Source organism: Nestor notabilis, unplaced genomic scaffold (genome assembly GCF_000696875.1).
Source record: "Nestor notabilis isolate BGI_N333 unplaced genomic scaffold, ASM69687v1 scaffold13699, whole genome shotgun sequence".
Classification (NCBI taxonomy): domain Eukaryota; kingdom Metazoa; phylum Chordata; class Aves; order Psittaciformes; family Psittacidae; genus Nestor; species Nestor notabilis.
The window spans coordinates 1-13051 of NW_009943326.1; the positions used below are offsets into that span (position 1 = coordinate 1).

Genomic DNA, 13051 nt, shown 5'->3' on the forward strand with positions numbered 1-13051 from the left:
AAGGTCTTCTCCAACCCTAACCATTCTATGATTCTAATATAGAAATCGGAATATGAAACACCAAGATACATTTGATGACCAAGAGGCAGGTTTGTCTAATGTGAAATTCTGTCAATGCAACATAGTACTTGCAAGTTCTATTATGTTACATTTGAATTCTAGCACTCTCAGATATAGATTGCAGGTCAGTTATGTGGTAAGTGGGTACTTGGTTCATTCCTCCAAATTTATGATCACTAAGATGATTTCACTTAATGATCTCTAAATTTCCCTCTACAAAAGCATTTCTAAAGGTATGGGTATTACGTGCCATAAATCAGACTCAAAAATGAAGTATCTTTACTTCTTTATCTCTTCAGCTGACAGCAGTGATGATGATAGCAGAGGAATGTAGCACTTTTATTGTGACAATGATACGTTTGATATTGTGCAAATATGTATCTTCAGGATAATCTTATAGCAACTGTGCCATGTTCTGCATTGTATCTATAATCTTCACTTCTGCTGGTGGTCTGATTTTAGTTAGTGCTTTGGGCCTCGTAAAACTTGGAATAAAATAATGCAAAGCAAATATAGCCATTGTTACCGTCCTTCCTCTCTCCCAAGCTTTTGGGGAAAGAAAACTCATGTCTGAAGTGTTACACAATATTTCTTAGGCCCACATAAAAAAATCCAGTCCTCTCAAGGTTACTTTATCTGCTTCTAGCTGATGCTGCCTTTTTGTGTGTAGCTCTGCTTTTAATTTAAAACTTTACCACTTGTATTATTTTGTAGCCTGCTTTAGAATATATTGTTAACCCATTTTAAGGATTGACAGATGCCTTCACCCTGCTAATTCTTACATTATAAGGCTCCAGAGGTTACTGGACAATAACTTTCTTCTGACTTGCAGCTGAATAAAAGCTGATCTCTGCAATTACTCCAGTTAATGCATCACATTACATAAAGAATAGTAGTCTCCAGTATTTTCTCTATATATTTAGATCCTACAATAAATTTCTACATAGGCAGTAAATATGTAAAGCATAAAACACACATGGGCTGCTACTTATAAGAATGAGTAATAATACTCAAGTTTGCAGCTCTTTTGACCTTCTAGTTACAGCTAGTCTCTGCTCAGGAGACTTTTCCTTGATGATACTCCTTTTGCCGCGAGGGAGAGAAAAGTTTTCTTGCTTTTATAATTGTAGTTTGTCTTTTCTTCATGCAAATGATCATTTTCTTTTTTTTTCTTTTTGCAGACGACATTAAAGTATCTGTAAATGATTTTATTATCAAAGCAACTGCAGTTACTCTGAAGGTAAGTGAATAATTGACTTTAAAAAAAAATGTTTTATAGTAAACTGCCAAGGAGACGAGAAGTATTTTGTGAGCCAACAATATGATCATAGCAAAGCTTGTAATTCTTTATCAGTTATTGTCAGGTTTTTTTAAGCTCTCCAGGTAAAACTTTCTACACTGTCTGTGCCATAAAAATGAGAATAAAGATGCACTTACTGCAGGTAATGGCAGATGCTTTGTCAGCAGACTAAAGCAATTGGCAAGATAAGTCTTCTATTCTTTGCTGTTGCATTTTATTTTCTCTTACAGTTTTGAACAAATTTTTATCCAGGTCTTACAGCAGTCTGTGTATTACCTCAGATGTATACTGATGGCACATTCAGCGAGCTCTGCTTTGAATTAACAATTCTTCAGGCAACCAATCTTCTGCTCATTCAGGATTGCCATCGTTGCCTTTGTCAATGTAAAAGTTAAATGATTGCAATACATCCTGAAGTTACAACTTTAAATTTCATAAGTGTCTACTTACTCCATCCCAAGCTACAGAGGTTTTACTGTCTATTTGCATGTTCTCTGGGTAGAGCTGCATACATTACTTCCCAATTTGTGTTGATTGCTCTGCTTGGAATACACTCTCTGTGCTACTTAGTTTTTTAAAACTGAAAGGCTTCAGAGATCCTTCTTTAAGAGTACTCCCATGCTTTGGAAGTGTCTCCTTTTAGTCCATAGTGTCTCAAATATAATCACTTGGAAAACATAATGTGAAATTAATTTTATTTTCAGACTTCTTAAAAGAAAGAACTGTGGTAGTTTTGGTTCAGATGTGGAGTGGTTTTGATTTAAATTCAGTTTGCACTTAATTTTAGAATAAGTCATAGGTGGGAGCTCTGACCAGCCTGAAGGCCAGTATTTTTAAGGTTTAGGAGGAAATAAGTGTCTTAGAGTGATCACTAACAGCTGCAACAATCTTCGTCGTGTAAAAAGATAATTAAAGGGGACGCAGGCTTGATCATTAAAATATCCTATGGAGTTTGCCCTTGTCATCACTTCTGTGTGAATGAATGCAAATTTTGAAGCAATTTGGTAGTGCCGTGGATTTGTTGCCTATGCCTTCTTGATTGCACAGTGATCACACCTTCTAGCTCTACGGTAAATGCCTAGAAAAGCTAAATTTTTCTGATGCTATTGCATCGTTTGAGCAGCAGCTACAAACAGACAAGACTAGTTGCACAACATCACAACAATATGGTATCATCAGAAAGGGATTGAGAGGATTATTTTAAATGTCCAAAAGCTGAAGCTACATTTCAGTTGGGGAATTATTCCCATGGATGTATGGAATTTATTGAACACTGCACTGGAACAGACCCGAGAAATTTCTAGCCAAACATAATCTAAATATTAATATGTAATTGCAAGAAATACAGATTTTGATAGAAAATAGGCAGGATTCTAGGCAGTTTCATAAGCAAATGCCTGAGAGAAATTCTGGGCTTTGTATAGGCTGGAAAAAACTTTGCAAGTTATTCTGTACCAGGAACAGGAGGAGCTAAACTTGCTGTGCATTTGTTAGATGTGAACACAGCAAGGAACTTCTTTTTGTGACCTAATGAGACCTTAATGTGAGGAAATGGTAACATCCAAAAATTCATCACAAATCTCTGCACCACAGAGCAGGTGGAAGGAACAGGACACAGGGAAATATGAATGAAAGATTAGGTTTTGTGGTTTTTGTATTCTACGTAAATAAAGCCAGGTAAAGGAAGATAAAGGGATATAATCCTAGTTTACAGGATGCAAGCTTTTGATGTACTTGTCATTACTTCTGCTTATATAATTAAAGGGGTTTTTTTTTGGTTACTTGTGGTTTCTTTCAATTTGCTGCCTGAAACAAGAGATGAGGAGCTTCCAGTCCATTTAACTGTTAAGGCTGCTTGACAGTACTTTGAGCATACATGGGCATTATGCATATTGTTCATTACCATTATTTAAAACAAGATTTCCTTATCTGCCATCACAAAGTGACCTAACCAATGAATTCTGTAAATATGACTTCTCTTTCTGATATACAAATAAAAATGTTTAGTCCGTGATTAGATTTGTACTATTTTGCCTAGTATTTTCCATTGACATAGTACAGAATTTGAATCTTGAACTTAAGGGTTAGATAGTTCTATGCTGAAAACTTTTTTGAAAGTAATCTGTACTGTGTCACTTTTAATGGAAATTCAGTAGACAAGCCTAGTAAATTTTAATGCATATAGCTTTGTAAAATCAGTGCATCTTTGGTTGTACTTAAGTTGGTGCCCAAGTCGGATTCTTAGAAGCTGGAGTTCTTGTTTCTTGAGTTAGAAGAAATTGAGGTGTTTTGCTTTCTGGGATTTTTGTTTGGTTGGGTTTTTTTATGGGACATGAATATTGTGTTTTTATAGAAGTAATCATTAAGCTACCCTGTCCAATCCTGTTGCTTTGTTACAAATCTATGCTAGCATTATGTTTGACTTTTAAAATAATAAAAGAACCCCAAACCAAATGAACAAACAAACAAGTAACCCAAACAGATTTAACTTAGTATACCAGGAAATAAGTTAAGGATCAAGCTGATGTCTCGACTACTTCCTGTCAGTGTTTCAGGAGAGTATGTGGCCTACTAGTTTAAAAAAGAAAATCTACTTCCACCTGCTCCTCCCCTCCCAAAATTTGGTGGTGTGAATACATTTGGAAGTTTAAATTCAAGGCAGTTTTATGACTCTTTTCTGGGCACTGTTCAAATCTTATGTTGTTAATATTTTCTTTCTGAACAATGCAAGACATTCTTCTAGCTTTAATGAACTGGTAGCGACTGGTTTGACAGTGTATGATTGGTTGGCAAACACCTCAAGATGCTACTTGTATGGGTTCTTTAACATGTAAAGTTTATTCTCCACAATTCTTAGGATCACAAGTCCAATTATGAATTCTATTTTTCAGCTTGGTCTCACCATTTGACAGCCACAGGTTTGTGAACGTGCCAGTGGGCACCAGGTGATAGCCTATTAGAACAGTTCTGGCTTTCTGGAAGGAGAGGGAGAAGTAAGGATAGAGGAAGAAGGAATGAAAGCTTCCAGGCTGATGGCCATAAATAGTTAGGCTTAGTAATGGCAGCCACTACAGCAGCTGTCCTCGGTCTTTCATTGCTGAAATGATGGGAGAAATAATACTGTCTGATTTACATAAAAATTAAAATTATTTGAATGGTATTGAAATTGATAGGAAAAATTCCTTGTCCTTACCATCTCTTTTGGATACCTTATAGGAAGAGTCACACTTGCACAACACCCACTTAAAGGCATTTTACAACTGTGTACTGTGGGACTTGCCTAAAGTTTCTGTTTAACTTGCGGAGTACTACCCATTCGTTTTCTGTTTGTTGATTTATTTTTTTTTTTCCCCATAATATACATTCTGGTGTTGAAAAATAGTTGGAAGGCCAGGCTGAACAAAGCCTCAGGCAATATGGCCTAGGGTGAGCTGTCCCTGCCCATGGGAGGGAGTTGGAACTATAATCTTAAGGTCCTTTCCAACCCAAACCATTCTATAATAGAAACTGAGAGTACCATTACACTGCTGCTTCTAGGAATTGAGTTAATTTAGATAGATAAATTGTAGATTTATGGGGTTGGGAGGGGATTCATTAGTTCCAACCCTCCTGTCATGGGCAGGGACACCTTCCGCAAGACCAGGTTGTTCCAAGCTCCATTCAGCCTGGCCTTGAACACCGCCAGGGATGGGGCAGCCACAGCTTCTCTGGGCAACCTGTGTCAGTGCCTCAGCACTCTCACAGGGAAGAACTTCTTCCTAATATCTAATCTGAATCTCCCCTCTTTCAGTTTAAAGCCATTCCCCCTTGTCCTGTCACTACAGTCCCCTATTTGAGTCCACACACACAAAAAGATGTGATGCATTTTAGGAGAACATTGTCCGAATAACAACGAGTGTACCTGCAGCATATTCTATTCATAGCTTCCTTCGTTAGAAGTCCTACTTGGGACATGAGTGGAAATAAAAATGTGTGGGTGTAGTAGGGTGTCTGTTTATTTTTTTTTTTAAGTCAATATCCTGTGATTTATTTAGGGGGAGAAATGACACTGCTGTAGCTTTGCATGCTGGGCATCTGTGAGGTGGTATCAGTAACTCCTGAAGGATTTTGTAGGCTTTTGTTAATTTTTTCCAGCAGCACCAAAAAACCTTCTGACTGCCCTGCTATTTTCAGTTTCTGGAGCATACATTCTTCCTTTTTGACAGAGTAAGTTTAAATATGATATGATTCAACCTAATCATGTACAGCTACTCTAAGACCCTCACAGTGATTTATTTTCTGTCTTGCTTGTAGCAGTCCTGATGACAGATGTAACCTGTTCTTTTGCCTTCGTTTACAGACAACAGTCTGTGATGCAGTAATTAATTTGGTAAATGCCTGTATGTAACTATATGTCTTAAAGGATTTTCCTTTTTTCTTGATAATTGATTGCACTATTTTATTTTATTTTTTTGAACAGCTATCTTTTTTTTATTGTCTCTCTTCTAGCAAATGCCAGATGTGAACGCAAGCTGGGATGGAGAAGCCTGCAGGCAGCTGCAATCCATTGACATATCTATTGCTGTGGCAACAGACCGAGGTCTCATTACGCCAATCATAAAAGATGTTGCTGCCAAAGGAATAAAGGAAATTGCTGCCTCTGCAAAGGTAGGTCTTAAATGTACTGTAGGCTGAGGAATATAGTAGTTGCAGAATTTTTTGTAGCAGAAAATGTAGCATGACCCAGATACACATCAGTAAGAACAAAGGCAGAATGGATGTAAAACAGCTTCAACATACCTTACACTTAAAAATTATTATTTTTGCAACTCTGTTAATTTTTAATGAACAATAACTTAGCCATCATGTTATTTATTAGGATGCTGACTAAACTGAAAAATAAACTTGAACAGACTTCTGCCATTTAATGTAATTGTATTTCTTTATTCCTCATGAGAAAACTAGGTAATGTTAATTTCTTTAGTATTACCGATACTTGGTTTATTTGGGAGGGGTTTTTCCCCTCTTCCTTTCCCAGAAATTTGCTTGTAGCTGCTTTTGTTACCCTCTATGCAGTTCCATTATGGCACGTTTTCAATATGCACATTTTCAATATGCAGTTCAGTTGAGAATGTCACTGGATAAATAATAGTAAACTCCTCAGACTAATGAACAGCATTTTGCATAGATCAGGTACCAGTTAGTGTGACTTGAATCTGTGGCAGTTGTTGCCAGCCACAGACATATCCTGTGCAGACAAAAATATAATGAATGATGAAATGCCCCAACACCAGGGTTTTTGTTTGTTTGTTTGTTTGTTTTTGTCTTTTAATGAGTGCTAATCAAAGGCCTACAGTATCTGAGGAATGCAGTGGAAGTAGATGCTAGGGTATAAAACTGTTCCAAAACTAGGCACAAGGTGCACTTTGTAAGTATTTGTCTTTTACCAAAAACTACAGAAATCATGACATTCTGTGTTGGCAGAAGGGAACAACCAACGAAGTATTGCAGAAGGTGCATCATGCCACAAAGCATTTCAAATTGTATGTTTTTAAGATTTTCCCAGTCCATATCGCTTGCTTTATGTTGAGAGTGTTGTGAAAGCAAATGCTTTAGCTAATATAACAGCCAGACAAAGAAGGTCAGCTGAGATTGTTACATTATTCTGTGATTAGTCATCGAAGGACAGGAAGAAAAACATTATGGGAAGTGAAGTATATCACATATGGGAAGTTCATTATCATCCCCAGTAGCTGTGATACTGGGATGCAGTATTACAAACCTTTCTTTACCATCAATTACAGTGTCCTGCTGTTTCCATGATAGGAATGTACATTTGCATTATGTTTAATAGGTCCTCAATGAAGGAAGCATTCCCCTTTCATTTCAAATGGAATGTGTGTAACAGGGCACACTACTCCATGTGAAAGTCAGTGGGTCACATAGATTGTAGGTGTCCATACCAGCATAATTTTGCTTTTCAGCTTCTTCACTGAGTTACTGAATTAAATACGTATCTGACGTACACACGTGGAAGGTACAGACTGAAAGTGCAGCTGCTTCTCTACCAGTCTGTCTGCAGTTTGGCAGGCACTTTCTTTGTGTAGGCTGCTTATATGTCCCCTTCTACTGCATGTTAATTTTAACTTCTTTATAGGTCATGTGCGTCCTAGCACCATGTTTTCCTCATTCAAATAACACAATTGCACATATGCATTATGCTCATATTGAACCTAGTTCACTAATCATTCAGAGATGGATAAAAGCCTGAAATAAAATTCAGTGTATGCTTTTAACTTTTAAATTCATTATAATAATTTAAGTTCATAAGTTTTGTAAAGCTTGGTATAAGCTTGAATTGTTTAGTGGGCAATTAATTTGAATGAGATTCTCTTAAACTTCTTGGTGTTTATTTCCAAGCTGAAGTCACTACAGTCATTCAGCTGCTGTGGCCTTTCAGAACCCTTGCCTGAGAGATGTTTAGAAATGTATACTGGGAAGACAGTTATTTATCACGACCAAGAGAGGTATACTACAACATCAAAGGGGATTAATCCGTGTCACAACTATAGCTAATGTGTCACTGTTATTATCTGTGAGGAAGTTTATCTTGTAATGACTCTACCTCCACACACATGCAAACATAAAGAAGTAAATTCAGTCATATATTCCCCTTCTTGACTCTGGTCCTTAAAGGCAGGGGTGAAGTTTCATAGCAATTACCTTTTGGTAGATTGAATTGAATGGTGGATGGAATATTCATAGAACACATGTAGAAGATCCCTGGGAAGCAGAATGGGCAACTCCTGGAAAGCAGTCTAGGAATTAAAAGAACAAAAAAAGGGGTGGGGAAAAAAAATGTCAATTCCTAGAAAGAACCTGGGGAAAATCCTACAAAACAGTAGCAGAATCCCTAAAAAGGGAGTGGAAAATTCCTAGAAAACAAGGGGATTCATGGAATAATCTTCTCCAAGAAAGTTTCACAAATGTGATATATCACTTTTTTCATGTTGTGGTAAAGTAGATCTTTTTGGGGTTTTGTTCACTTCCACCAGCATTGCACTAACATGAGTAAATTATTGGAAACTGTCATTAGTTTAATTATTTTTACCAGAAGAAGGAAAATTTAGGCAGACCGTGTTGCTTTTATCCGTTTTCCAAAGCAAATCTGAGACTGTTTCCCTGAGTATGCTCTTGGAAACCATTATTTTTATCTTAAAATGTCATAATGTTGCAATTGTCACGATGTGACATTTTCCATGTGCTTTTCCACCTGCAGAATAAATGAGACAAGCTGAAACCACTAAATATGTTCTGTATGAACAGGACAGATCTTTTGTCCTGTATATATTCCCATTTCAGTCTCTGCCATCAGTTGAACAGTTCCTGATTTTGAAAAGGTTGCTTCTAATGGAGAAGTTACGTGACACATTGCCAGGTTTTTCAGCTGGGTACTCATGGTTGGGTGTGAGGAACAGGTTGGTGGCTGAATAATTGCTTCTTGGTCGACCAAGGAGTGCCATTTCTCTTGAGGTCCACCCAGTCCTTTCTTCCTACTGTAAGAATTATTCATCCTGAATCCCACTGCTTCAATCTAAGGAGACCTCTGAGCTAGAAAGATCCTAGCTGGGGATAAGACTCTTTTTCTCTGTGATCTTCCCTTGGAACATAGCTTGAACTTCTTGCCTGTATTTTGAACAAAACATTTGCAGACAGCTTCTTCTGTTATATTTAGAAGTAGAAAAGCATCACAAAGAAAATAGTCACAGGGTAGTCCTTAAGGTAGTTGAATGCTTAGGTGGAAAAAATACATTCTTTCAATCTGCTAGAAAGTTCTGAAGTGGTACATGGCAGTTTGTTTAAACAAATATGTTTAGAGTACTCTGAATTTGTCTCATCAGTATTTTGCTAGATATTTTCGTCATCTAAAAACACCAGGGAGAATGATGGTTCCATTGTAAAAAATGGAACAAGGTTTTTAAGGTGAGGGAACAGCTTTTATTGCACAGCGAGTATTGTTGGGAAAATGAAACTTTCTGTCCTCATCTCTTTGCCAAGGCATTCCAGTACAACCGTGTTGCTAAGGTACTTCCCTAAATCCAAAAGCAGATGACTTTTTAACGGCTGTATGGTCATTATAACGCGTTACTGAAGTAAAAAGAATTAGTCTGTTACAGCACTTTAATTTCTTTCTTCTCTCCTTTTCTTTCACTTCTTCCATTTTCCTTAGGCTTTAGCAAAGAAAGCAAGAGATGGAAAACTGTTACCAGAAGAATACCAGGGAGGATCTTTCAGGTAAAACTCTAGCAGCATTTAATACATGCACTGTGGATTCAGAACTGTTTTATCCTCAGCTATTCCACTGTGTTAATGTGTTGCTTTTTAAAATCTTCTTCCATGTGATGATTCTGAGAGCCAAACCTAGGGCCAAGTGTCCTGTATCAGGGAGAAACAAGAATCTTGTTACAAGTTTATTTCATCTGAGCCTGGTGTGAAATTAACGTTTTTTGTACTGAGACTGATCTGCCTCTTATTTTTGGACTTAATTCTTCCCAGTTGCAGAAGATCATTGGTTTTGTTGTGGTTTGTTTTGGGGTTTTTTTGTTGTTGTATGTTTGGGTTTTGGTTTTTCTCTCTCCCCCCCACTTTTGAGGGCAATGGAGGGTCCAGTATGCCAGACCGACCCTCCCCTTTGGTAAGTTTGCTGCCTCCCTGGCTCCTGGGTTAAGGACACCACTAGGAAACTTTCTAGCCTCTACGGCCCTTGAGCTATTACCCATTAGTGCTTTTCCATGTTGTTGGTGGTAAAGCTGCAATGCATAGTCCAGGGGCAATCAGAGAGACCTCGGGGCCTTAGGATGATTGGTAAGGGAATATGGAGCACAGGTTATTTTTTTCTTGTATCCTTCCAGTTGTGGGCAGTGACATTGGAAGAAACAAATGCAAAGAGAAGATGAGGGTAGTAACCACCTGAGGAACCTGAACATCCATAACTTTATGGGACCTGATGAGATCCATCTCGGAGTCCTGAGGGAATTGGCTGATGTAGTTGCCAAGGCACTGGCCATGATATTTGAAGAGTCATGGCAGTCAGATGAAGTCCCTGGTGGCTGGAAAAAGGGAAACATTGCAGCCCCTTTTTAGAGAAGGTGGAAAGGAGGATCCTGGGAACTACTGACCTGTCAGCAGCCATTGAAACTTCAAAGTTGTGAGGTTAAACTAAAAGGCGTTTGGCTTGAAACATAGATAGGCAAAGTTTCTTTGGCAATACCAATTTCCTGCCCTACTTTCTGCTTTAGTACATGCAATGCAAGCAAATATTCCTGTAAAGAAATTGGACTTTTGTAAAGGTGCATTGGTTGTAATTGCAAAAATCCCAAACCCTTGAGAGTGTAAATGTGCCCAACTGATATCCAGTTTAGATCTATTCTAAAGTTAATGGGCTTGGCCTTGGGAGAGAATTAGGTCATAGTAGTCACTGAATATAGATAATTTCTTCTAGGTGTTATGTAATTTCTGACATTACCGGTAACCCTTTTCTCTTTCATTTAGCATCTCTAATCTGGGCATGTTTGGCATCAGTGATTTCACTGCGGTCATAAACCCTCCTCAGGCCTGCATCCTCGCTGTGGGCCGAGCAAGAGCAGAGCTCAAACTTGTGGAAGATGAAGAAGGAAATGAGAAACTCGAGCAGCACCAACTCGTGACAGTGACTCTTTCAAGCGATGGTCGGGTGGTAGATGATGAACTGGCTTCAAAGTTTCTGGAGACTTTGAAAGCCAACATAGAGAATCCAATACGACTTGCCTTGTGTTAAACTTGGTGGAGATTTCTTCTTGTTTTGACAACATAGAAACCTCTTATGTACTTGGGGTTGTTTTTCTATATTGAGGAGTAAATAGTTACTGTGAGAAGGACAATTAAAATATTTAATTTATTGAATTACTGTGAAAAACTATTAATGTTCATGCTTTTAGTCTTTTGAAATGACCAGGCTTTATACTGTAAAGCTAAAAGCCAAACATACTACTTTTCTTTAAACACTTAGTACTAATGTCACATGTTGGTATAGAAAAGTCCGTCTTGTCTGTAAAGGAAAATTCAATAAAACTTTATGAAATTTAAAAAGGGAACCATAGAATAGTGTGGATTGGAAGTAACCTTTAAAGGTCACCTAGTCCAACGCCCCTGCAATGAGCAGGGCCATCTTCAAGTGGATCAGGTTGCTCAGAGCAAACCTGTCCAAACCTGACCTTGAATGTTTCCAGAGATGGGACATCTATCATCTCTCCGGAGAACCTGTTCCAGTGCCTCACTGTCCCCAGTGTAAGAAACTCCTTCCTAATATGTAGTCTGAATCTACCCTCTTGTAGTTTAAAAGCATTACCCCTTGTCCTATTGCTATAGGCCTTGTTAAAAAGTTTGTCCCCATCTTAAAACCTCCCGTTAAGTATTGAAAGACCATAATAAAGTCTCCCTGAAGCCTTCTTTTCTCCAGGCTGAACAACCCAGACTCCTTCAGAGATTCTTTATAGGAGAGGTGTTCTATCTGCCTGATGATTTTTGTAGCCACCTTCTGGACCTGCTCCAAGAGGTCCATGCCTGTCTTATATTGAGGGCTTCAGAGCTGGATGCAGATCTGCAGGTGGAATCTTTCCTCTACTGAGATGGGGTGCTTCTTTCTTTAAGGGTGACATAGCTAGCATTTAGAATGAGGCAAACAAGAATCGTAATTGAGCAAAGTGCTGCTATAAGTCCTGGTCAATACTGAGATAGAAATGAATAGCTAAATTATATTGCTGCAGTAGAAAGCTTATCAGTCTTCACAAGACTTTTCTGGCATTTTGTGCCATAGAAATTATACTGAAATAAGGTTTATAAGATTTCTGTCAGATATTTCAATGGCTTCCTGCGTAAGAGGAAAGACATTGCAAACCAAAAAAGTTTTAATTTAATTTCATTTAGATTTAACTATTCTTTATCTTCTCCTTCACTGTAAGCTGCATTGAAGAAGCAAGATGACTATGGAGATGAATGGGGAAAAGAAATAACAGAAAATTCTGAGAAAGATGAAGTTAGATCATAGATGAAAAATAAATATCTCAAAATATTGAGTGATCTAGTGACATCCACAACTTCATATAATTAGAGCTCATTAGAACTCATTTGCACTGTAGGAGCATCTATTTTTCCCAGTATTTTAATATGATTGCATAATCTAATGCCTTGCAGAGGTGTGGAGTAGAGAATAAACTTGTCTGAATAAATGCATTCTACAGAAAGGATCGAATCTCTGCGTCATTGATTTTCAGTTTTGATGGAACCAACATTTAGTAAAAGGTTTTATTTGACTTAATTTGGAGACAGTTACATTTTTTAAAGTTTAGAATTTGCCCCAATTCAGATATCTTCTTCAATACTGCAAAATACATAAAATTCTTTTTCAGGTGCTCTGTGATATACTGTGGTAAACTTAAAACCCAAGTTAATTGTGCCAGCAGTATTGTGATGAAAAAACAGCTGTGATCTCTTAATCTCATAGAGGTTCTGTTATGGAAGGCCAGATTTTGCACACTGAATATTTGCTGATTAATGCTGTTCTTTGCACGGATAGAATAAAGATGTAAGTAGAAAGCATTCCATCATCAATGTGTATTTAATTGTAACTCAGAGGTTTAAGTGCAGTGGCCTCAAGTTTAAATTAACAGAAGT

At 37.7% G+C, this 13051-nt stretch overlaps 1 protein-coding gene across 1 annotated transcript; it reads left to right on the forward strand.

Moving 5' to 3' along the window:
• Nucleotides 1-52: 52 nt before the first annotated feature.
• Nucleotides 53-11329, forward strand: LOC104411454 (pyruvate dehydrogenase protein X component-like). The gene is made up of 5 exons (XM_010021874.1): nucleotides 53-89; nucleotides 1242-1300; nucleotides 5849-6007; nucleotides 9570-9634; nucleotides 10892-11329. Exons 1-5 carry the CDS (start codon nucleotides 53-55, stop codon nucleotides 11154-11156), a joined length of 585 nt encoding a protein of 194 aa, XP_010020176.1. The 3' UTR covers nucleotides 11157-11329.
• Nucleotides 11330-13051: the final 1722 nt, after the last annotated feature.

Excerpts from the sequence above, each read along its gene's own strand:
- LOC104411454 (XM_010021874.1), top strand. The coding sequence starts at position 53 with ATGAAACACCAAGATACATTTGATGACCAAGAGGCAG. Across the intron at positions 1,301-5,848 it reads CAACTGCAGTTACTCTGAAG|CAAATGCCAGATGTGAACGC; the intron begins GTAAGTGAATAA and ends TCTCTCTTCTAG. Across the intron at positions 9,635-10,891 it reads TACCAGGGAGGATCTTTCAG|CATCTCTAATCTGGGCATGT; the intron begins GTAAAACTCTAG and ends TCTTTCATTTAG.